The 25,271-nt window shown below is 26.4% G+C and overlaps 1 protein-coding gene across 1 annotated transcript; it reads right to left on the reverse strand.

Annotated features, from left to right (window-relative positions):
* Positions 1 to 1,390: 1,390 nt before the first annotated feature.
* On the reverse strand, positions 1,391 to 25,260 carry LOC107448455 (uncharacterized). The gene is made up of 17 exons (XM_016063650.4): positions 24,710 to 25,260; positions 23,009 to 23,181; positions 22,810 to 22,880; positions 20,292 to 20,458; positions 19,840 to 19,928; positions 17,705 to 17,814; positions 15,365 to 15,467; positions 14,397 to 14,483; positions 13,816 to 13,906; positions 11,995 to 12,046; positions 8,839 to 8,948; positions 6,999 to 7,168; positions 6,820 to 6,920; positions 4,976 to 5,117; positions 2,086 to 2,169; positions 1,894 to 2,003; positions 1,391 to 1,770 (listed from the first exon to the last, which is right to left on the reverse strand). The coding sequence occupies exons 1-17, from the start codon at positions 25,032 to 25,034 to the stop codon at positions 1,731 to 1,733; spliced, it is 2,025 nt and encodes a 674-aa protein (XP_015919136.3). The 5' UTR covers positions 25,035 to 25,260; the 3' UTR covers positions 1,391 to 1,730.
* Positions 25,261 to 25,271: the final 11 nt, after the last annotated feature.

Consider the following 25,271-nt stretch of genomic DNA (forward strand, 5'->3'; position numbering starts at 1 on the left):
TACATAATTGTGATAACAACCATCTATAATAAAACAGAAAAACATTTATAACTTTTCCAAATGATTTGACTTAAGTGAATTATGCATATTAGTTTTGCTAAGAAATCTGAAGCACATATCCATCAAAATATAACTAAAGTAAAAAAGTTTAATTGATATGATGCCACCATCAATTATTAAAAAAAAAAAAGAAATTTACAATTGACAGCAAACATCAAATTAAAATTATATAGGCAATATATAAATGCATTTCAAATTTTATGACACGAGAATTTAATGCAAATATATATCTAGAAAGAATAAGATTGCCTTTTTTTTTGCTTTTTTGCAATGTGTATGACAGAAAGGCAAAAAATTATTCTATTATTTGGTAATTCAACCCTACAGATTAAAAAAATTATTTGACATTCAACCCTAGAGACAAACATACATAAAATTGTTCACTGAATGCAGTGACAATTCAAATGACCAGTAGATGTTTCTCGATAAATGGCTAAGAAATATTAATTTGTCATAAAAACGTGTATAGTTTCACTGAATTACAGATATTTGATGTAGCATAATTATTTAAGGATCAACTTGTAAAATTTTCTTTAGTTTTTCTGAAATTCAACGGAAAAGTCTAGTAGCCCACAAAATGGTGAGTAGGGTATATCATACTTCAACACTACAAAAATAAATAAATAAAACAAAAAAGTAGAATATACTAAATTTGTGAAAACCGAAATTCCCTACTATATTAAATATCTGACTTTTTACTCAAGTCTTACATTTAAAACAAGTTTTCACTTGAATGGGCATTTTAGAAAGAGATTTATAAGTATTTTATTGAAACTGAGATATACTGATGCGTCTGTTTGTTTAAGTCTCTTTTTTTTTGATGGCATTGTGAATTTGACTTCTAGCATGTAACAGTATAGAAATTACATATATTAAGTTTTATTAAAATCAAAAATATTTGAAGTCCTATTTTTAACAACTGCCTAAATAACTGATGGGTGGCAAATGGTAATTTTTTCTGCCATGTTTGTTGTTGCAATAAAGGTTTAGTTAATCTTGTTAAAAACTGAATCTACCAACCAAATACAGAAGCTGGCACCTGTTTTTGAAAGACTTATCATTTCAGCTAATAAAAATTGTATTGAAGAATGATCTATGAATAAGACTTAGAAATGTACGCCCTGCATACAAAAGGATATCTGTTTCAGTACTATATTATGCATGTTTTTTTTACAAAACTATAGCTACAGAAAAACAAAATGTTGTTCAGCTTTAAATGAAATATTTTTTAATTTATTAAAAGCAGATTTTTACTGTCAATTAAAACAAACGTCATGTTTAATGGACTTAAAAATCATTTTAAGACATCATAGCAAAAATTGAGCAACCATTTTCAATTTCAATCAATACATATTTATTAATAATAAAAGCATGATATGTTGAAGTTAAATCAAACGAGTTTCAGTTTTTTACATACAAAATACCTTTTAGATTATATAAAACTTTATTATAAATTAAATAGAGAACAAGTGGTACTCTGTAAAGCCATAATAAAAGATAACAAATATTAAGTAAGTTCTGTCAGGACACTTAGCATCCACAAAAAAAAAATTTTAAGAAAAATTTTTTTCTGTTGCAACAACATATTTTAATAATACAAAACAAAGTGCAGTTTAAAATAGTTTTTACACCACAGAAATAAACTACATAATATGGTTCTTGATAAACTATTATTCCATATTCATAGAGCTGTCCAGAAGCTGTACAAATCTGAAACAAAATTATATTTTCTATTATTTTAAACGAAATTAAATTTTCAGCAAAAAAGCATTGTCTTTCTGATAAATAGTAAATTTATAACGAATTTAGAAACACGAATAAAGAACTTCTCACCTTGGATTTAGGTTTTCAACTCTAGCTCTTAAAATGTTTGGCCCAATTGATGATGAGAGTAAACTTAGACATTGACTAGCCGCACTGGAGGTTAAAATGTTCTCACAAGTCTGAAGAAAAAAAAGTAAGTTGAGGAATTAAATGTGTTTTCAATGAATGCAGGGATCAAAAAATGTGTTTTACTTTACTTACCAAACTGTAAAAAACATCTTCTAAAAACATGTCTAAATATTGTTTGAAGATCTTCTTTCCAACACCCTTACATATATTTGGCAGCTAATTAGAGGAAAATACAATTCAATAACAATGTAAAAATATATAAATATTAAGCAAATCTGAATATAAAAATGTATGAAAATTGGCCAATTGAGATTCGTAGAAAAAATAATATTAAGATTGCATAGTTTAAATGGATTTATAATGTGGTTTAATTTTGGTATCGATTCTGTGTTTCATAGAAAGAAAAAAAATGAGAAATCGACAATGTTTTTCTTTAAAGTGAACCGTGACAAAATAGCAGACATTATTTAATTGGAAGTTGAGTTACTAGGGGGAAAAAAGCATATGATTATGTCTATAAATTTGGTGTCCTTACAAATGTAAAAATATCAAAAATACATGAATCATTTAATTTAAATAAAAAATTTGACACAAACTGAAAAAATCTGATATAAAATAAACTGTGATTTAATTAATCATTAAAGAAAAATAATAAGTTCAGGTCAGAACAAAAACCAATAAATTTATTTAACATTTTCATAAAATCTTAAAAATAATTTTTAAATTAATGTTTGCCAACCAAAGAGCTTGGTGAAAGAACACAATTTGATTTTGAATGAAGAATACAATCCTATTCAATATCTTAAAAACTGACTTTCAAAATTTTTGTACATTTTCCCACATTTTTAGCTCATAAAAACACCTTTTATTAATTTGAAGAAAAAACAATACTTTGAATAATATAAACAAAAATATCTGAAATTCCTTCTTATTGATGCAAATTTACACAATTATAATAATTTCAATAAATAACAAGGGTTTAAAATTGTTCAGTTCTAAAGGCAACAAATTTATCAAGAAAGCATATTAAAGCAAGAAGACTTAAAGCAATTTACAGTCTATTACTTTAATTTGTTTTATGACTTTTCATGGTCCATTATTTTAAACAGTTCCTTCCTACTATTTACGCAGAAACGTTAGTATGAAATATAGCTAAAAATAACTTATCCTTCTCTAGTCTAGCAAGACATAATACAGGGTTAGTTTTAAGTCACACACAAAGTTTAACCGTTCCTAAAAATAGCAGTTTAGGAATTTAAAGGAAAGTATCATTTAAATTCTTAAACTGCAACTGCTGATCACAGAGATTTGTACAAATTATGGCTTGTTTCTTTCTTTTTCTAGCAGACAAACTTTAGACAGTGTTTTCACTACAGCGCGAGAACGCGAGAATCTCGCATATTTTTTTCTTTTCTCGCATTAAAAAATTATTACCGCGAGAAATTTGCGCATTCTATAAATCAATTTCAAAAAGTCGCGAATTTCTCGCATTTTCGAACAAAGCTTAGAATTACGCCATTTAGAATAAAATCCGTTTCACTTTTCTGCCTGTATCTTTCATTATTTTCAACATCTGCCCCGTTATCTAGCTTCCCTATTTACCAGTATTGTTAAAAACCTTTTCGAACAACAGAACACAACCACAGAACCCCTTTCAGAACACATTTCTCTGCAACCACGTGTTTACCGTAGGTTAGGTTTCTTCATGTAAGACGTTCAAATTTTTTATGTGCTAATGTAAGATGGACAAATACCATGTAAAGGCAAAATCTTCTATGATGATGCACCAAAAATATTCAATGCTTTAAAAAATAGAAGACGTTAGAAATGTATTATAATTAAAAAAAAAAAAAAATTCCTAGAGTTTTTGTGTTTTTTTAGTTTTTAGAAATCTCACTTAAGTTTTTGAAATCTCACCCTGTTTTTGAGAAAGGGTGAGAAATTCTCACCCATTTTTTTTCTATGATGAAAACACTGTTTAGATGTTATAATAAATCCTTGAAATGTCATCATGTTTTCTGAATACCAAAACTTGTACATTTTGCAGATATTAGAAAACTAATTTTAAGTGTTAAATATCTGCATATGTCAAACTCAGTTGTAATTGTATTAAACTTAATTCCACTCATTTATATATTAATACTCAATTCAACAATTCTACTGAATATTTAATTAAATAATACATTTATTAAAACTATACATTAAATTAAATTACATATTATATTATGCTATACACAATTATATAAACTCAAAACATTATTTTCTCTTGTGAAATTGGAAATACCACTTTTTATACACTTTATTGTATGGAGAGATATTTTGTACTTCTTCTAGGCGACCACAAATAATTTGATTTGACTTTTCTCAAATTTTTATCATCCAAAATGAAACTGACGGATTTTTTCTTGACAGTTACCGATCCAGCTATTTTAAAACGATGAACTAATTAAGTCACTGTTGTGTTTTGAGGAACTGCTATGTACCCCAAAACACAAAAGTGACTGGGGGAGCAGTGATATTTTTATGAAACACTTCAATGATGTGGGATCATTATCTTTGAGCAAGAATAATACCATGAACACTTTCCCTGATAAAATCGCCTTGAACAACAAAACACCTTCACAAACTTTTTCTCTGAGGATGCAATTAGCAATATTGAGTGATATATTTTAAAAACAATCTGCATTGCCTTCTACCAGAAAGAAATCAAAATTCAAAGCATTTACACTCAATTATATACAGCTCAAATTTGATGTATGTGACTTTAAACTCACTTTGTGTGTGTATGTATATATAAACTAAAATAAGAGATGTATGGTAAAAATAACTAAAACTCAAAAATAAGAAACTATAGTAAAAAATTATATGGAGTGATATTAAAGAGTCAAAAATAGCATAATAGTAATTCAGATGCGAAGATGAAATTTTTTTTAAAAAAAAATGAATATCATTCTAAAAGCTTCATTTTCCATAAATTATTAATGTTTGAATCAATATTTTATTAGCAAAAAACAATCAATACCAGCTTGCAAAGGGACTCCAACAACACCACGTGATGAGTGTAATGCTTACAGCTTGCAGCCTCGTGTACCAATGGTAATAATTCACACACGTGGGAAGTGATTTCATTTATTTGTGCTAATTCAGCAGTCAAATAAACAAAGCTATATTTGAGAAAAACATTAAATTTAAATAAAATAGTCAAGCAAATATGTATTTTTTGTTGATATTATTTTAACCAACACATATCAATTTAGATATCAAGTTGATTTTCAAGACAAACTAAAAAACTAGTAACATATAAATGTCATAAAACATCTTACATATATTAGCAAATAATAGTTTAATTACAATTTAAACCAAGAAGACAGTGGGCATAAATGAAATTTATATTAGACTTTAGCTTTGTGAAAACTACCTATTTTCTTATTGAGAATGCATTAAATAACATATAAACAGACAATCTCTTAGCTATTGCCAAATAAGATTATGGAATTATTCTAGCAGTTACAATCAAAGTTATAAATCCAATTCAATTTATTTATTATCTTTAAATTTTGAAATATAACACCACCTTATAGACTTTTTATTTTAGCCAACAAGGAGGGAGAAAAGGTCAAGGCTAATTTTCCTTGATTGGATAAATTAATTTTAAATTAAATTTTTAAAAAAAGAGGTCAAAAATAATTCATTTTAGCTTATAAGGAAGGAAAGGAGATATGAGTGAAAACACTATTTCCAATTATTGGAAAAAATCATTTAAAAATGCAAAAATGAATAGATTAAAAAAAATAATTATCTTTGCTGACAAGGTGAAAGAGGAAGTATAAGCAAACACTCGTATCTCCCTTTATTATAAAAATTAACTTTACATTGCAAAAAGGAACAGATGAAATATTAATTTCTGTTGATAAGGAGGGAGAGGAAGGTGAATAGTTATATCATTTTTCCTTAATTGGAGAAATTTTATTTAAATGGCAAAAATAATTTTAGTTGATGAAGAAGGAGAGCAAATGTGAGTGTTAATTTCCTTTTATTGGAAAAAAAATAATTTTTAAGTGTAAAAATAAACAAATCAAAGAAAATGTTTTATATTATAGGAGATAAGATTTTAATTTAGCTCATCAAAGCTGAAAAATCACCAATAATATATTTATGAAACATTCGAATTTAGTAAATAATAGAATCAAGAGTTGCATTTACACTAAATAAAAAATTACTGGCATACACTAACAATAAATAAAAAATTGGATTAACTTTTATTATATCGGATAATAAAAATAGCTATATTTTAAATAAACTTCTATAAATAAAGCTCTCAAAATTACTGCATTATAAAAATAAAAAGTATCACTTTTTTTAAATCTACTGAAAATTGGGTTCGGCTTAGCACCGAATTCAAAACAAATTCCTCGGTCAAATATTGGAAATAAATGGATATCTGCTGCGGGGAAAAAAGTATCCTATTAGAATATACATTCTTATAAAAAATATAGCGTAACAAATGCATTGAATGGCAAAGATGATGACACTGTGGGTGAAAATGGTGTTGCCAGCATCAGTTACAAAGTCAGCTGTAATATTGATTAATCATTTTCTGTTAAAGCAATTAAGTTCATGTTTGTAATTAAAAGTATCTAACACAGGTAAAACAAATGAATTATTTACTTCGTGTAAGTTTTCATAAATTTTTTTTTTTAATATCGTAAAGGTCTAAAATCTATTTTTTAACACTATTTTCTATTTTTCACAAAAGCAAGTTGGGAATTCAGGGTGAACGGTAGATTTAAATAAATACGACATTTCAAAAAACATTCAAGCTACATTAGCTTTAACCAAAGTTATGATAATCAGCAATAAAATTACCCATCAGCAAGTTCCCACGGTTCTGCTTCTTTTCGAAATGTACGGTCTCCACAACCTCCACCACGACCCATTTTCGGTGCAAGTGACCCACAGGAGTACATCTAAAAAATTAAAAATAACAGTATTAATTTATGTAATAAATGAGTTAACATTTTTTTTAATAATACAATTTGGCTTACCTGTTGGTTGCTATGTAGCTCCATATCATTGTCTCTGAGCTTTTTTACAACACTGAATGTAGCAGGGCCTTTGCTCAATTGGCTGTATTTTTCTGACTCAGAAGGTTGATCTTTAACTCCTTTCAGACCATCAAGAATCTGTGGTTTAATATTTAAGTATGCTTCTACACCTAATAAGATTTAAATTACAAGAAAAAATTATTTCATTAAATTAAATTAATAAAAAATAACAACCTCTACTAAATACTATATTTTACTAAAAATACCATAGTAATAACATTATACTTGTGATAAATTTCATGTTGTTAAATAAGTTTATTTGAAACAAATTGAAAACAAGTACAGTAGAGCGCCGATTATCCGAACTGCTCGGGACCGAAGATGGTTCGGATAATGAAAAATTCAGATAATTGGAAAGATGTTTAAAATCTAGTGTAAATGATTATTATTTATGCACTAACTTCCCTTTGCACCTTTTGTAGGCTTGGGACTGACTGTACTATCTAAAATAGTTTTGGCGTGTTTAAAAGTTCTTTTTTTTTCAATTTTTAAATATTTTTAATTAATTATTTTCTTTTACTCTTTTTTTCATTTTGAATTATTTTTATCATATTTCAGTTTTTTATAGTTTTTTTGTCAGTTACTGATTTGACCACATTTTTCATGATTTTTCATTGCAAAAGAAATCCAGAAAATACTTTTGTTACAAAGAAGGTGCTCTTTTTTGAGCTGCCATATCCCTCATTCTATTTAAATAAATCAACTGAACTGGATCAACATAATTTCGACGTTCTAGTCTATTCATTGCAAAATCTAATGAATTGTATGCTTCTATATGAGAAGGTCCATTATCTTGAACTTGATCACCTACTTCTTCCTCTTTGTCTGTGGAGTTCCGATTTTCATTCAAAATTTCAGCAACAATTTTATCATTTTCATCCGAAAGATCTACTGGTTCAGAAACTTAAGTTTTGTTTGTTTTTCTGTTAAGAATTTTATTCCAAAATTTAAGATTCCAAGCACTGTAATCACTAATCATTAACCATAAGTGACAACTACCCATTCCCCAATTATAGAACTTCAGCACTTATCTATTCATAAACTCCTTCTGCATTCCAACCATAGTAGACTATCAAAATGAAGCTCGCATTCTTGGAAGATAATTTTCAGTTGTAAAGGGTTAAAGGGGTATGTAGGTTTAACTGTATCACAATACATGTATGTATGTATGGCTACTATAAAAAACTGCTAAAAGGTTGTAAATTAAATAAAGTCTTCAGATGTAGGGGATATTATTTATTCTTCTTAATTTAGAAAAATTGTCAATAGGTTAAAAAGTATTCTAAATTTTTTTTTTAAAAAAAAAAAAGAAGAAGAAGAAGAATTCAGACATAGTTCGGATAATCGGCGCTCTACTGTATATTTTTTACATTTATGTAGGTTTAATTAAAAGTAATTTGTTATTTTTTAATATTTTAAATATTTATTAATGCAAAAAACATTTTACGTAAATTTATCTAATTTAAAAGCTACAAATATATTACATAATTGTTAATTACTTATATTTGGAATACATCAATATACCAGTAAAATATATTTATAAATTTTATTCATAACAAAAAAAAGAAAAAAAAAAAAGAAAAAAGCTAACATTTTGTTTGTTTGGTATAGTACTTAACTCTTACTTATAGATTATTAAAAAATTAAACATAAATTATTTAAATTTGATACATAAAATTTGTAAATGATTTAATAAATTTTTTTAATTATAAAAATTAAAAAAAAAACTCCATTTTTCTTTTCAAAAATTATTAATATGATTTTCCATTTTTTAGCTTACCATAAGCTTTAACAACATTGGCTAGTGCACCAGCAGCTCCTTGACGAACTGAAGGAATACCATCCTTCAAGTTCATGAAAAATAATGGATAAAGCAAGTTTAACACATTCCTGAATATCAAAAATATATATATTTTAAAATAATAATGACAATCCAACATATCAAAACACACAAGCATTATAAAAAATTTCAAGTATTTAATTCTTTTTATAAACAGAACATTTTTTAGAATAATCTATTTTTAAAAAGCTCTTTTTGTAATACCTTAGTGAAATTTACCATGTGTCAACCATAAATAATCTTAAAACATTGAATTATTACAAAAAATGGGCATGTAATAATTCAAACATTATGAACTCCAAAAATAAACAATATTAAAAACATCAACTAGGATGAAAATTTTTTTCAATTAATTTATTATTTTTAAAGTTTATTGTTAAGTATAACAATGTAATAAAAAAAACTGGCGTAAAACACCATTATAATTAGATTTCAAAATAAGAAAATTAGAAATTTATTTAACTTATATTTTGCAAATCTAAATCAAATATTAAAAAAATTTAATTTTTTTCCTTTTTTTTTATTGATAATGACTTGGTTAACTATCTTAATAATTGATATAATTTTTTTTCATCTTGTTACAATAATCTGAACTTTTTCTTTTCTACAATATATATGAGAAGCCTAGCAAGTATTACTAACAATCACTGAATTATTAAAAGCAGACTACATTGTAAATATCTAAGCTCAAAAGTCTTGAACATAATAGTCAGAGAGTGAAACTAGTTTATGATTTATTCCTAAAACCAGTCAGAAATGAAATTCAAACAATTAATACAGTAGAGAACTGATTATCCAAAACGATCGGGACCATCGCGATTCCGGATAACTGATTTTTCCGGTTTTCTGAATCGCTACAAAATGCAGTTTTTTTAATGTTTATAAAACAAAACTAAAAAATTCGTTTGAAATAGTTTTAGAAATAATAAAAAATGATAAAAAATAATACACTTAAGTTTAAATAAGGAAAGAAATTATGAAATAAAAATTATATACAGGCTTATATATGTTATTAACGTTATTATTAACATTAATAACATATATAAGCTATTTGTGCTTATGTGAGATTCGTCTACAAACGGCTTTTGATCCGTCCTCTAAATCAGTTCTTTCGTCAACTCGATACGCCGTACGCTCTAAATAACAAAATGGGCTCAAAATCTTGCCGGAAAAAACAATTTTTTTAATGGAAGAAAATTAATTTCCGGTTTTCTGATTTCCGGATAAGAGGTTCTGCACTGTATTAAAATCAAAAAATTTATTATATTTAAAACTGTCTTAAAAATTTTATTAAATAAAAAAAGGAGTAAAATAATAATAGAATCTTAATTTCAATCTGAGGCTTATTAACCAATATAAATGCTTAAATATTCATGCGCTTGATAGAAAAGTTTCATATTTTTAAAAATCGCAGTTTCAATTGTATTAACATGTCAGTACAGTAGAGAGCAAAAAATGAAAATTTAAACGGGAATTTTTATAGCAATAAATTAGCAGTTTGATGAAAAGACCAATGCACTAAACCTGTACTCAAGTATTCTAAATTAATGGCCTAGGTAAACTGTAACTAAGTAATTCATCCAAATACATTGATTGATAAGGAAAATATTTTTACTATCGAAACAATTTACCCTAACAGTTTTTTCTTGCAATATTAGTTCTCACACTGCAAAACAAAGCACAAAATGGCTGGATGATAATGGAATAAAAAATTTAAAGTAACTCATTTCACCCATTGATCTCAGTCTTACAGAGAATTTGAGGAAAAATAAAAATAAATTTAAAAAAGCAGGGAAGAAGACAGATAAAGAAGGGAAGGAAGATTTAACAAAGAAATGAGACAAAACAATTTAAGACATCTCAAGTCTCTCAAAACAAATCTCTCACAGAATCTAAGACGGGCTTCAAATCGTCATTGCAAAACAAGAAAACTTAACTACTGACTTATCTGTGTAATGTTGTATAAATATAAGACATCATGAAATGTATTTTAATACCTGATTTCCATTTTCACTCACTTAAACAAGGCATTTTTTTTAAAGTCTCAATTTTTATACTCCATATGAGTTTTTAACTTACTTTAAAAATTTTGAAATGGGTGATTACTGCACTAAATTATAGAAATAATTTAGCTCAAATAAAAATATAAGTTGGATTTTTGTAATTTTATGAAGCTCTTTTATTTTTCGCTCTAATGAATATTTTATTTTAATAAAATTGTCAGTTAATAATCTTTATATTCTTCATACTATGAAAATGAAGAGCTTATTGTAAAACAATTACAAAAAAAATTGTGTTTCTAAGACTTGTAGAATTCTAAAATTAATGCTTATCCTTAGCATTACATATTTTTGTTGTTGGTTTGGTGGTAATACTTAAAAGAAATATTTTGACACATTGATAGAGGATCAGTTTGATAATCTAGGAAAGTTTTTTTAAAATGAGACTTCTGCTCTGCTAAAATAAAATTACAAACAGAAATAAAAACTTGTGGCTTTTGTTTAACATTAAGTCAATGAATGAGGTATTACAGTAATTCAAGAATCATATATGTTCTTCAGCTAATATCTTATCTTCATGGGGAAAATTGTAATTGACATTAATTTATTAATTTATTTGAAAAATCCTAAATTCAGAAATAAGGAAATATTTTCCATTTCAGTATCTGTTATTATCACCCCAGAGTTTTCACATTATAAAATTTCAAAAATAATGTATAGAATCTCAAAACTAATTAATTTGCATTTTATTCTGCAAATAAGGCAGTGAATACAATGTAAAATAAAATTTATGATAGTTATTATCATTAGAAAACAGAGGTAGTCAGCTCATCAACTGACGTTATTTGGAATGAACAATGATATTCCCATTAATATATGTGCTGTTTTCTTACTTTCTGTGGATATTTAAGGTTAAGAAGTTTTGAAAACGTGCAATGACTGCATGTCATTAATAATAAAACAAAATTAACAATATATTTTCACATAGTTTCAATAATTTTTAACTTAAAATCTTTTTAAATTATTACAACTATTATTTATTTAAAGCCAAAAGAATTAAATAATTTTTTAAATATATATATATATATATACTTACTTTGATTCATTTGGGAAACACAATATAAAATTTCCACATGCAAGGCAAGCAGCTGTAAAAAAAATTATTGCAGCTATTTTATTTTTAAAAAAAATTAGTAAATAAAACCTATGATACATTACTATTAAAATCTTATAGTATCAAAAATCTAGCTAAATGCATTTTTTGAGAAAAGTATAAGAAATATATATTATTTGAAAAAATATTATAACATGCTCATGTTGTAATATTTTATTCAAAATCATATGAAAAATATTTGAAAATCTAAAATTGGTAAATGAAATTGGACAAAAGTTTAGAAATTTGCCATTAGATAAGTTTCTGAATTTTATTCAGAACTTATTCAATTGTTCTGTGGGATATTTTTAATAAACACGAATTCATTAAAAGTAATTTTTGAAACCTTTGCTAAAATTTATTAGGTATATAAATATGATTTTTTTTAAAAATAACATTTCAAAATAAGGAGAGAGTTTAATACAAATATCTAGGAGAAATATACCATGCACAAACAGAAATTGTTAAAAGGTAAATAAAACCTTATATAGCTTTATATGCATTAATCTAATGTTACAAAAAATACTTCTTTTATGAAAACTTGAATTGCAAGCTGCTTTTTTGATTTACACTTTTAAAGCTTAAAGCATTCACTTAAAAATATGGAATAATTATGTTTAAGTGAATAAAATGATAATAAACAAATATAATTCACACGAAAAAAAATAAAGCTTAATTTTCGGATTTTATATTGTAATAATTTTACTATTACAGTATAACATCCAAAATTTGGACTGCTATGGGGTTTGGAATTTGAAAATATATGGTATTTAAATATTTCATAGATATGTCCAGGTTACGGGCTTAAAATTAAGATAAATGTGTTCAATACCATCGCAAATCCATATTCTTTTTCAGTTGTTTCTTAAGCATATGTTGTACCAATTTCAACTTTGTTTCTAAAATCCCAATGGTTTGAATTGAAAAAAATAACGAAGCACAAATTCTGTATCTAATCATTGTTTAAAGCATATTCTATCATAAATGGACAGGCTTTTATCAATCGTTTTTTAATTGCTATGGTTTTTTGAATCTCGATGTTTTCAACAGTACACTGGTATTACAGGCGAATATGAATAATTACTTTACTTTGATGTATTCAATTTGTAAATATTTTATTGCAAATCCATATGCTTTTATCAATCACTTTTCTCACAAGTATTGCTATGGATTTCCACATGATTTGTAAAACCATAATATTTTTAATGCAATAATACACAAATTGAATTATGAGTAGCACATTCAGACAGTCACTTTTCAACAAGCTGAATTCTCGACAAGCTCATTGTAAATCAACATAATTTTTTCAATTGCTTTTTCATTAATTGTTGCTATAGATTTTTCCATGGTTTTTTTAAAAATTCTTTTTCAATTAATTTGACGTATGAATTTTGTCATCTAGCCCTTAGTTTAAAATTAATTTAGCAAATTTTTTTCTAATCACAATTTGAAAAGGAAATGCTCCTGTTTTTGGAGGTTTCTGAATTTTTTAGGTAATGCCAAATATTTTGTTTACAAATGCAGTTTATTAAAATTAGAGGAAAAAAGTATGAAGTTAACGTTGTATCATTTTCAAATCACCTAATGAGAAACAGCGAGTGGTTGAATGTTCATCATTTATGAGTTTTATAATTGAATATAAAATAAAACATTACATTATATTTCGACATTTTCTTATCATACTTAAGGATTCAAAATACAAATGAAAAAAATATAAATTATTTTAATGTTCACATTTAAATAATTTTTATAAATAAAACATACCATCTCTTACTGGCCAACTGTCATCACTAAAACAATCAACTAATGTTTGAAGCAGACGGGGAACATGTGACTGGGTTGCTTCCTTATCAACCTTAGAAATATAAGAAAGAAAGTGTATAATGAGTAACTATAGTTTACTAACACCAGCACTTTAAGAGAATTAACAAAGCATAAAACACCTACATGGGTGTTTAGTTAATATATTAGATGCAAAACAATCAAGCATTGTGATGCGAGAAATACTATAACTATGTATATTTAAAAATGAAGAATCTTAATTCTTAATATTTTACTTGATACTATATGATTAAACATTATCAAACAAATATACAAAAATAAATACATATACATATAGTTATATTTTCTAATTGAAATTTTTGTAAAGATATCATCCAATTTGAAAAAGGCAGTTTTTAGACATAAAATGAAAACTTAAAAACTAACTAAATACAAGATATTTTATGATGCATATTATGTGATGTATGTGATATTTTATGATGCATAAAACAGTCAAATAAAAATAAAGTGCTTGATAATAAAGTAAAAACAAGCTTATTTTCAGTTAGATGTCTAAATAATACCTTTGAAGCCAACTCAGCAACACAAGCACAAGCTGCTTCTCTAACAGCATGGTTATCTGCTTTTGTTTGAGAAATATAATGTTCCACCTAAAGAATAAAAATTGAGTTTTAGTTAATTTAATAAAAAAAATCAGAAAAATAACTGTGATCTAAAAATTTACAAATTTAAAAATAGATTTTTGTGCATATATAATACAAATATAAACTGATTGTTAAACACTATAAAAATCTAACAAATGTTTATTTCAATCTTTCATATACTTTCCTTAATGCCAGATTATTGTTCCAACATATGTATCATGCACTAATTACCTTCAATAAGCAGCTTGGTTTCCATGATTTCAGCATGCAAAAGTCATTAACATTAAAAATGCTTCCAAGTTAGTTTGTTTCTTCGTAACTTTTCCACAAGTAAATAAATGCAATAGTGGTGCAAAATTTGAAAAGTAAAATTAATTGCTTCAACAGTCTTTATTGAAACTAAAATTTCACATAATAGAATTTCTTTCAATAATATGCTTAAAAAAAAAAACACTTTTCAAATTGAGTAAAACTTTTAATCAAAGAAAATATTTTAATGTATACGTTCATACATCCATGTATGAACGTATGAGGTTTAATAAGAAAAAAAACTAAAATTGACAACTTAGTTTTCTTTATTATTTGTGCATGAAAATTAAAATAAAAAGCAATTATTAATTTTGGAGAATAATAACTAATTCTATACACAATTTCTGTTGCAGTACTCTTTCCATGCAAATTTTATACTGACTTTATTCATACTCTTGAGATATACTACCCTTTATATTTAGTTACAATTGAAAGGATGAAGTGACTCTCCAAAAATAAATAACTTTATTAATAATATTAATGAGATAAAAATAAGGGTTCTCCCTTTTATAAATAAAAATATTACACGATTCATTCACAATTGCAGAGGAATAATAAGGTTACAAATAAAAACATACAAATTTATCTATGTATTTCTTGACAAACATTCGTCCATTTTCTTTTACAATTCTCCTCCAGCTTTCCTGGGAATATATTCGAACTCCATCGGCAATGTAGTACCTAGAAAATTATAAATATTTGAATATATATTTATGTGCTCATTATTATCAATATTCATTTCTCAACGAAGCAAAAACCTTATAACAAAGAAATTAAAAATAAATAAGTTGTAATTGATAAAAATAACAGAAGCATTTACTGTATTTAGAGAGACGATGTTAAGGAACATCCACTTTTTAAATTTATAAGCACATTTATAGGATCATTGTATAAGTTTAAAGTAGTATACAATAAATCTGTTTTAATTTAATATATCTGACTGCTTCTAAACGCTTTTTTTTACAATTAATGCAAGAAAAAATAGAAAAATATATAGATTTTTTAATTTGAATATCAGTTAAAAAATTTGAAATACTGGTTTGCGGAAATTGACGTACTATAGTTTTGGTTCTACCAAATGATTCTAAATGATTATACTGAAAAAAAATTTCAAGTGCTTACTTTTGTTAATAATAATTTTACATGAACACTGATTTACACAGTACACATATGGTGTAAAGTAGAATTGTAAGAGAAATACAGCATGATACAAAAGACACAGTTAAATAATAAAACCATTCAAGGATTTTTTCCAATTAAGTAAAATGATCGTATGAAATAAAAAAAACATTTATGCATCGAAAACTATTCACACATTCAAGGTAAAACCTGATTTCATAATATACTTTACTTTTAGAAAGTTTATAAGTAATGATATTCATTTCTAACAAATATTTTGATGATTATTAATTAGATATTACATATACCCTTATCTATTTTTTTATTGATACATTGATTTAAAATTGATCAAGAAATCAACTATCAAACAAACCAAAATATTAAATACCAACACTTACATATTTAGAAAGAAAATTTTTTTTTTATTGAAATAATGCTTTTATGAAAAGTATTAATATTTTATCATTGCATGATTCAAATAAAATCCATTATAAAATAAAACAATTTATCAATACAGGATTCATATTACCACAATCAATTTTAGATAAATAACCCTTGACAAGAAGATTTGTCTTTGCAATACTACAAGAGCAGTTTTTGAATACTTAATTTATGCTATATAGAAAAAAATAAGAGTAAAAAAGTAACTAAATAAAAAAGTAAAGCATGACAAGCCAAAACTGATTGTATTTTATAATTAATTGTATATGATTGTATTTTATAATTTTAAGAGAGAGTTTTTTCCCTTAATTCCTTTTAATCTCTTTCCTTTTTAATTTCTCTTTCTGTGTCATTTTTTCTTGAGAGTGAAACATTTATTATAATGTAAATCATTAATCTTTAATTTCTTAGATATTTTTAATATATATAAATAAAATTATAAATGAATATTATAAATAAATATATTATAAATAAATATAATATATATAAATAAAATTTTTCTCACTAGATATATTTTTGTCTAAATCCAATCTAAACATGTGCCATGATTTACCCTTTTTTGTATTTAAATCCAGTCCTTGTTTATTAAATCATATATTATTGAAATTTGGGTGCGACTCGTAAAATTTGACAATATTTCTGTTAAAAATAATTGTATTCTAAACCTGCATAATATAATATTGTAACTCATGTAGTTGTTATTACTGCTTTTCGTACATAGTCAAGATTTCTATTAATATATTTAGATTGAATTATAATTTGTCATTCATATCATGCTTTCATTCATATCTAACTGCATCAAAATTTTTTAGCACGTGTGTACCAATTGTTAACATAGACCAAGAGTGTTACTTCTGTTTATAGAAATAAATCATTTGACTAGATCACTAATAAAAAATTATTTTTTTTTATTCCTATTGTATTCTTGGCATACCACCACAGATTACTATGACACATTGTAAGTTTTCTTATTCGAAGAAACATACAGTACCTAAAGGCATGTTAAATTATCACTATGTGTTAGTCCAAAATATCATGACTAACACTAATTTACAAAATACACAACACAAAATGTTCAATTTAAAATTTATGCAACCACTAAGAGAGATATTCAAGTAATTTAAATAGATATACTTTTTTAAAAAGGTTCAGAAAAATTTAAAGCTATCACCAAATGAAATTAATTGTTATACTAGATATATAATCTTAAATTTAATACTATGCAATCAAACATATTCAAATCTTTTTGCAATTAAATAACTTAGATGTAAAATAACTATAACTCAAAATATTCGAAATAGTATAAACTCTAGTTAAATTATAAAAACGAAGATACAAAACATATATAACAACTGCACCTATTTAAACACATTTTTGGCAATAGTTGAGGATAAAACACTTCTCTATCATTTTCCTCATCGAATGAAAGAAGGAAGCTTCTTGTACATTCAGAGGAAGCCAACCTGACCTAAAAAATAATGCAGAATTTTAAATAGTGATAGGATTCAGCTGGTATGCACATACAGGTACTTAAAATTTCAAAAAAGATTTGCACACTAATTGTAAAAAATTTTCCAAATTCAAAACCTATAATAACAAGTTTCATTATTTTTTTAAATCTGTGTAATCTAATAAATTTGTATGAATGGTTATATGGATTATTTAATCGTTGTAATAAGCTTAATTTGGGTGTTTCAATATACTCATAATGTTTGAAAATATAAAATTAAATTATTCACTGAATGAAACCTGAATGGTAAATTATTTTGCACACAAATCAGCGTACTTCCATTGGGGCATACTGTTTACATTGGTAAATACTGGTCTACAACAGTTGATACCAAAAAATGTGTCAACTCAATCTGTTTATTCAACCTTTATTTAAAAACAATTTTCCCTCATCTAAGGCATAAAAGATTTACATTAACTTCAAATTTTACAGGTACACCTTTCAGAACTAACAATTTATTTTACAAGCTGTGAAGCAATGGCTCATTTGTGAAATGAGCAAGACATTGTGGCATGTTAATATTGCAACAATATGGCAATTATTTTATAGTGCATAACTTCTCAATGCTTATTAATTTTGCTAATTTGTAATAACTGTCTGGCTTCTCAACATACAATGTTGCAAGAGACTATATTTATTTTACTTTATTACCGGCATTGAAGAACAGGTCCAATTCTGAGTTTACTACTATCAATGTTAAAATCCATATCCTTGCAATTTTGTACCAAATCCAGAAAAATAAAGCAACTCTTGGATCAAGCAAACTAGCCTTTGTGGAGGACTTTTCGATGGAACTAACCAGCAATTGGAGATGAGAACCACACATGGACATATTACATGAAGAAGAAAACCACAAAAACCTCCCACAGTTAGCCGAAGGCAAGGGGCTTCTAAACAATGATCCATCTGCTACTGAGAATCGTTTTACACCAGCACTGTGGACAGAGCAACCTAGAAGCAGAATTTGTATCACCCATCCAATGCTGGGAGGCAAACACGCCATACCTGGAGCTACTACAACTTAAGAGTCCATATTTATTCAATTTTTTTGTATCTTATGTTTTGCTACTATTGTGTAATTGAGACACACAACCTGTGGCTTGAGGACCAAAACTGGGCCTCAAAGTGTGTGACTCAACCCCTAAATGGCTTAAAATATTAATAAAAATATATAAAGCCTTTTAAATAAAACATATTAAAATTTCAGAGCAATTTTTTTAATATACTGTTCTATTAAAAAATACTATTTTATTAGTAAGGAATTTTCATTTATCATCAGGACGGTCACTCAAATTTCTTTGATTTTTCCAGGTTAAAATCTTAAAATTTCCAGATCAGCGTGCATTTTATTCTTCAAAAAGTATAGAATGGGTACTAGAAAACTGTCAATTTAAGGCAAATTTAATTTGAAATGTTATTTTTTTAACTCCTGGATCAAGAATTGTGAGAAATTTGCCTTCGTGGAGGACTTTTTGATGCAGTTAACCACTATTTCCATTACATGTAGAGGAAAACCACAAAAACCTTCCACAGTTAGCCTGATGGCAAGGAGACTTCAGATCATGATCCGTCTACCTCTGAGGATATTTTACTTGTGACCAGGCTCGCACCCACCATTATCATTATTATACTGTTCATCCTGCATTTTTATGTACTTAATGTCTTAGTGCAAGCTTGAACTTGAGTGTAAACATTTTGTTATTCAAAATATATTTATGGTCATAAGTTCAGTGTTTAGATGGAAATGTAATTTCTTGTAAGTTTTACAAATTACTACATAAGAGCATGTTACTTTTATTTGGGTTCTGAATATAGCTTACATTTTTTACACTAACATGTTCGCTCCCAACATGGCATTTGTTTTAGTTTTTGGGGTCCACTATCAAAACAAAACAAAAGTTTAACATGCCTGGTATAAAATAAGTATGAAATAAAAATTAGAAATACAAGATAATAGGTGGAAAAAATAATTTTATTATTTACTTGACTCCAGTTATCACTTAATCCAACCCCCAATTGAGTCGCAATCTGATGACCAAAATTTTCAGCAGAAAAAGCATTGTGAGAACTACCTAATAAAATAATATAATAAACAAATAAATAACATTAAACTAAATAAAAGTAACAAATTATATTACATAATAGTGGATTAGGTTGAAAATATGCATAACAGGTTTAATATATTATAATTAATTATATGACATTTTCTTTCACAGGTAATAGATATTTCTATAAATATTCCAACTTCAAAAATTTTTTTAAGTTTTCTGAACTTGATAAAAATTTAGTTTTAAAAATGTTCAGACAAAAGAATCTAATTTTAAGACTAGATAAATTAAGAGATAATAACAAATTGCAACTCTGAAAATAAAATACTTGAACTCATAATATTTTAAAAGAATAAAATAAAACAAAATTTCTAAAAAAGAACAAACCTTGGCAAGAAGTTCCACAACTGACTAATGATCCCAAAACATAATAACCAGTTTCTCTAACAAATCTATTTGTATGAGATAAAGTTTTAAAAAGAAGTTCAAGAAAACTGTTTGTGATAAATGGCTTAAAACTTTCACCACATCCATCAACCATAAACTGCAGACACCTTAAAAAATATTAAAAACAATTTTCAAAAAAGTAAAGCAACAATAAAAATTTTAATAAACCTATCAATAATAAAAATGTTAGCAAAGTAAATTAAGCAATAAATAAAATAGAACCCAAAGTCAACATAAAATACACTAAATAATAGTTTTAATAGTTAAATGAGTTTTGGTTTTTATTAGCCCTTCCCGGAACAACAAATTTTAACTGAAAATTTTTGTCCGGAAACACATTAGTAGCTGCACCCTTTGAAAAAATATTTTAAAAGAAGTGACATGCTTTAGTTTTTGTTGTTTACAGGATAGCGATTGCAAGCAATCAACGAACTTTTAGTAAACAGCTTTACATTTCTAGTGGTTTGGAATATTTTTGAAATTAGTGGTGGCGGATTAGCAACACTGTGCCACAAAGGGTTAACAATGACATGTCCAAGTTATTTTGAATACTTCAAGGAGACCACAACTATCTTTATATTACAATCTGGCTCAGAATTCACCAGCATTGAATTACTCATCAATTGTTTAAGATTTATAAGAAATTTTAGAAATTTCATTGTTTGGTTTGTGTAAACAGTTTTGAAGAAAAAATGCAAAACTTTAAATCATTATTGTGGTCATTTCATTATTCAGTCATTCGGTTATTCTTAGGTCATTTCAAGCATTTTAAAATTTTCATTTTCCTCAATACTTCTAGTAATGAACTAAAATAGGATTTTTTTTCATCCAGGAAAATTTGAACAAAAACTAACATTATATTTTCCAATAGCAAAGCTTTGCAGTTTCATACAGCTTTTAATATCTTGATATTCATTTTTAATGTATAACAACATGCAAATTTTGAATGACACATAGAAATACCTAATCAATTGCCTAATCAATAAAAATTGCAGTCTTATCAATTATTTTTATGACAATAATTACAACACTTTCTTAAAAATTTTGTCATCTTTAATAAATGCACTATCATACTATAGCTCGCACACATGAATTATCTCTAATTAGCATCAACCTTTCAAGTTAAATGCAAGTGGTTCTGACAACCACTATTTTAGAAGTTATTATCACATATTTCCACATTATTGCTTAACACAATACTATTGGTGATACATGCATTTTTGCATCTTGCTTCTGGTTTAGAATAGACCAAACTCATCATTTTTCTTCTCAAAAATTGAAAAAAACTGCCTGGTTTTGGAAGATGACAATATTTTAGAAATCTGGGTACTTCAGAAGCTATACTGCGAAATTCTAGTAAACATTAAATAAAGCCAACTCTTTGATCAGTAAAAAATAATAATGAAATGTCAAAAAGCTTTATGCTCAGACATAATAAGGAGAAAAAAAACTTAACAAGGATAACTCACAAACCTCTAAAAAAGAGCATTTTAGTAATTAAGTTCATTAATACTTAGGTACTTATATTTAATCAGGTAATTAATACTTAGAATATAATTTATTAAAGAAGAAAGAAACTTTGAAACTTTAAAGTAAATTTGAAATTTAAACATAATCAGATGACCAACGATCTACCTAAGATTTTTAGTTTAGTTTGACACCTATTTTTCAGAATAATTGATTCTCAATCGAAGGTATTAGTATAAAAAAGCATAGTTTTATCTAAAATATATTTTTAACATCACATTAAAGAATTGTGTAAAATATTCAACAAAAATAGATTTCAAGCTTCCAGGTGAAGTTCGCAATGCCACAGAAGTTAGGGCACTGATCTGTCATAGTGAAAAACTAGGTTTCTGTTCTCAATAATGGCTTGAACAGTTCCAGTTTTGGATCAAAGAGCACCAGCTTGTCTGAGAAATAATAAGCAGCCTATGTGCAATGCTGACCACATTTCCACAATCATGACTATGGCAATAAAATTGTAGAGACTTAACCTCCATAATCCCTTGGTCAACAACGGACTGTAGCATAAGGCTACAGTCACAAGGCTATAAGGTAATTTTACAAAGGCACATTTCATATAATTTCACATAGTATAACAATATTTTCCAAGTTAGACAAAATGTGATAATAAATTGAAACTCATTTCTTGATGAAATGTGTTTCATCATGGTAATTATGTAATAGTAACACATAAAATTATTTTTTGCGATAATACTATTTATCAATTAGAGAATTAAAAATTCAAACTTTTTTAAATGTTTAAAAAATATATTAATTTAAAGCTACAGGTACTATTTTGGCAGTAGGAATTTTGAGATGACACTGATCTCAGCGTAACATAGTTAATACTTATTAAATAAATATTTAAAATAAAACAATTTTTGCATAATGCTTTTGAAATTTTACTATAATAATATTACAATTGATAAAAAAAAAATGCCAAAATACATACTTCATGCTTGTTTCAAGAAATTTCCAACCAGCTGTGTCATGAAATATCTGTGATGCATCTGAGCTAAGACGCTATAAAAATATTTATGAATTAAATATATATATAATACTAATGATATAAAAAATTGTTTGTCAAGAAATCTCATCTGCCATATTTGTCATACAAAATAAGCAAATAATAAAAATTAAACTAAAAATACCCTTCGCCTTGTTTCACTATGTGTTTCAGCATCAGATGCTGCATCAAAAACTTCCTCATTAGTATCCATACAATCTCTCTCTAAATTATCTTTTATAAGTTGGAGAACATAATCATGGCACTCACTGTATATTTCAGGTCCTTTAAGAAAACAAAGGCTTCCTATGACTTCTCCTAAAAAGGAAAAAAACAAAAACACACATTTAAAAGAAATTACTAACACTTTCCAAAAAAGAAATTTAAAAAAAATCATGACTTTATGTTGGAAAATTTTGATATGTTGAATGAAAAAAAAAAAAATATTTGGTGAACAGCACAAAGACAGTTTTAAAAAAATTCAATGAATTTAAAAAGATACTGTAAGTAACATAATAAATTTAAACTATACTTTTTAGTTTCTTATAAAACTTAAAAATATAATTTAACAGTTCTACATTTCTCTACGTTTAAGAACAAAATTTAAAATGTAATTCAGAAAAAAACATAACATGATGACATGGAATCAGTTTCATTAACCTTTCAATTATTAGGGTTAGGTTTCTTTTATGTAATATGGCAAGAATTAATTAATAACCCCTTATTTTACTTTATGCATTTAATCTATTTAATTCACACTTTATTTTAAGCATTTCTCGACACAAATACCAACTAGCAGAAACTCAATCTTTCCATTTCCCTCAGTGGCTGAAACAGACGATAATTTCAAAACTAAGTCAACGGTGGGGCCATCACTACAGAAGATAGATATCCTCCCCCCCTTAATTGAGTCTAGTGGTTTGCTAACCAATCAGCTGAGAGACCCATGACAACACCTTTACTGCAGCTGGGGGGTGTACAACAAGTAAACTCCTTTTATTTTCCAAGCTCCTCTGCTTTGAAGACGTTGCTGCTTCTCTAAGCAGTGCATAAAGTTGTGACATAAATTTTTTTTTTCTTTATTGCAGCAAAATTTATCTTAAATTAATTTCACTAATTTTAATTTAAGAGCCAACTATTTAATTATAATTTATAAGTTAAAGTTATTACAAATTTAAAACCCACCTCTGATTTATGTGTAAAGTTAATGAAAATTGTAAAATGTGAACTGTACTAATTTTGGCCAAGATTTTTATTTACCTAATAAATTAATAATTCGGTGTATAAGTATTCTGATTACTTTCAATCAAATTATTTCTTTTTTAGGATCAATATAAATGTCGAGATTTCTGCATCTTGATAAGTGGCAGAATAATTGCCAAATTTTGGCAACTTCCGGGCAGCAGCCCATGAGAACTTAATAAAAAGATCACAGAAAGAGATCAACTCGAAATATTTAACTTGTAACCACCCATAACATGCATGTTTTTTTTAAAAAAATTTGCACGTTTAAAATCTATTTGGCACTTTGGCGATTGTAGTTGGCGCAACAGATCACGATACGGAAGTATCCTCATATAATTAAATTATTACATTTTTGGTGAGCGTGAATTCTACTTTATGTTGTGTCTACTATTTAGTGTAAAGTTATGCAATCCCCTTGTTAGTTAATTCCAAAAATAAAAAAAACAATACAGAAATATCCTTATAAATTAAAATACATAAAATTTTATAATTGAGAAGAACATTTTAAATAAATAAAAATTAAAAGTACAAACAAAATAAGCATATTGAGATTATTTAAGAAGCACATATTGAAATAATATAACACATAAATGTTACAAACCAGCAGCAAGTCGTACGCGAACTTCTGTATCTGTTAGATTCTCCAAACAAAATTTTTGACACACTTTTAAAAATGTTTCAGTTTTGTCATCAATAGTTTTTCCTTTAAGTTGAGTTATCAAAGCTTTCGCACCCAAAAGTGCTCCATGTTTTAGTTCCCATTCTACATCAATATTCGTAAAATGTTTAATAAAAACGTCTTCCAGAGAATGAATATCCTCAATCGAAGCATTATTCAAGAATTGAGAAAGATAATTAACACCTTGATCTCTGTCAATCTTTCTGAAACTAAATAAGGATTTAAAAATATCTTCTAATTTATTCATCTTATTTCTTAAGAAGTGATAAGCGTGATATGAGAAATAATTATATTATGTTTTCAAGCTAAAATTTAAACAGAAAAATGAAGTAAATAATTCCTGGGCTTGAAATTGAAATGTCGGAAAACAATTTCATCTGTCACAAAAATTTGTGCAAACAACAATCATGTATCTTATTTAAGACACAAGTTGAACTTGCTTATAGCTTTATTAGTAAAATATTTTTTTCTTTCGCTTCTAAGA

Source organism: Parasteatoda tepidariorum, chromosome 6 (genome assembly GCF_982258835.1).
Source record: "Parasteatoda tepidariorum strain Cologne lab strain chromosome 6, Ptep-v5.0, whole genome shotgun sequence".
Taxonomy (NCBI): domain Eukaryota; kingdom Metazoa; phylum Arthropoda; class Arachnida; order Araneae; family Theridiidae; genus Parasteatoda; species Parasteatoda tepidariorum.

Coding starts and splice junctions, on each gene's coding strand:
- LOC107448455 (XM_016063650.4), bottom strand. CDS start 25,034: ATGAATAAATTAGAAGATATTTTTAAATCCTTATTTAGTTTCAGAAAG. Junction 12,047..13,815: donor CAGTTGGCCAGTAAGAGATG/GTATGTTTTATT, acceptor TTTTTTTTACAG/CTGCTTGCCTTGCATGTGGA. Junction 2,004..2,085: donor AAGATGTTTTTTACAGTTTG/GTAAGTAAAGTA, acceptor TTTTTTCTTCAG/ACTTGTGAGAACATTTTAAC.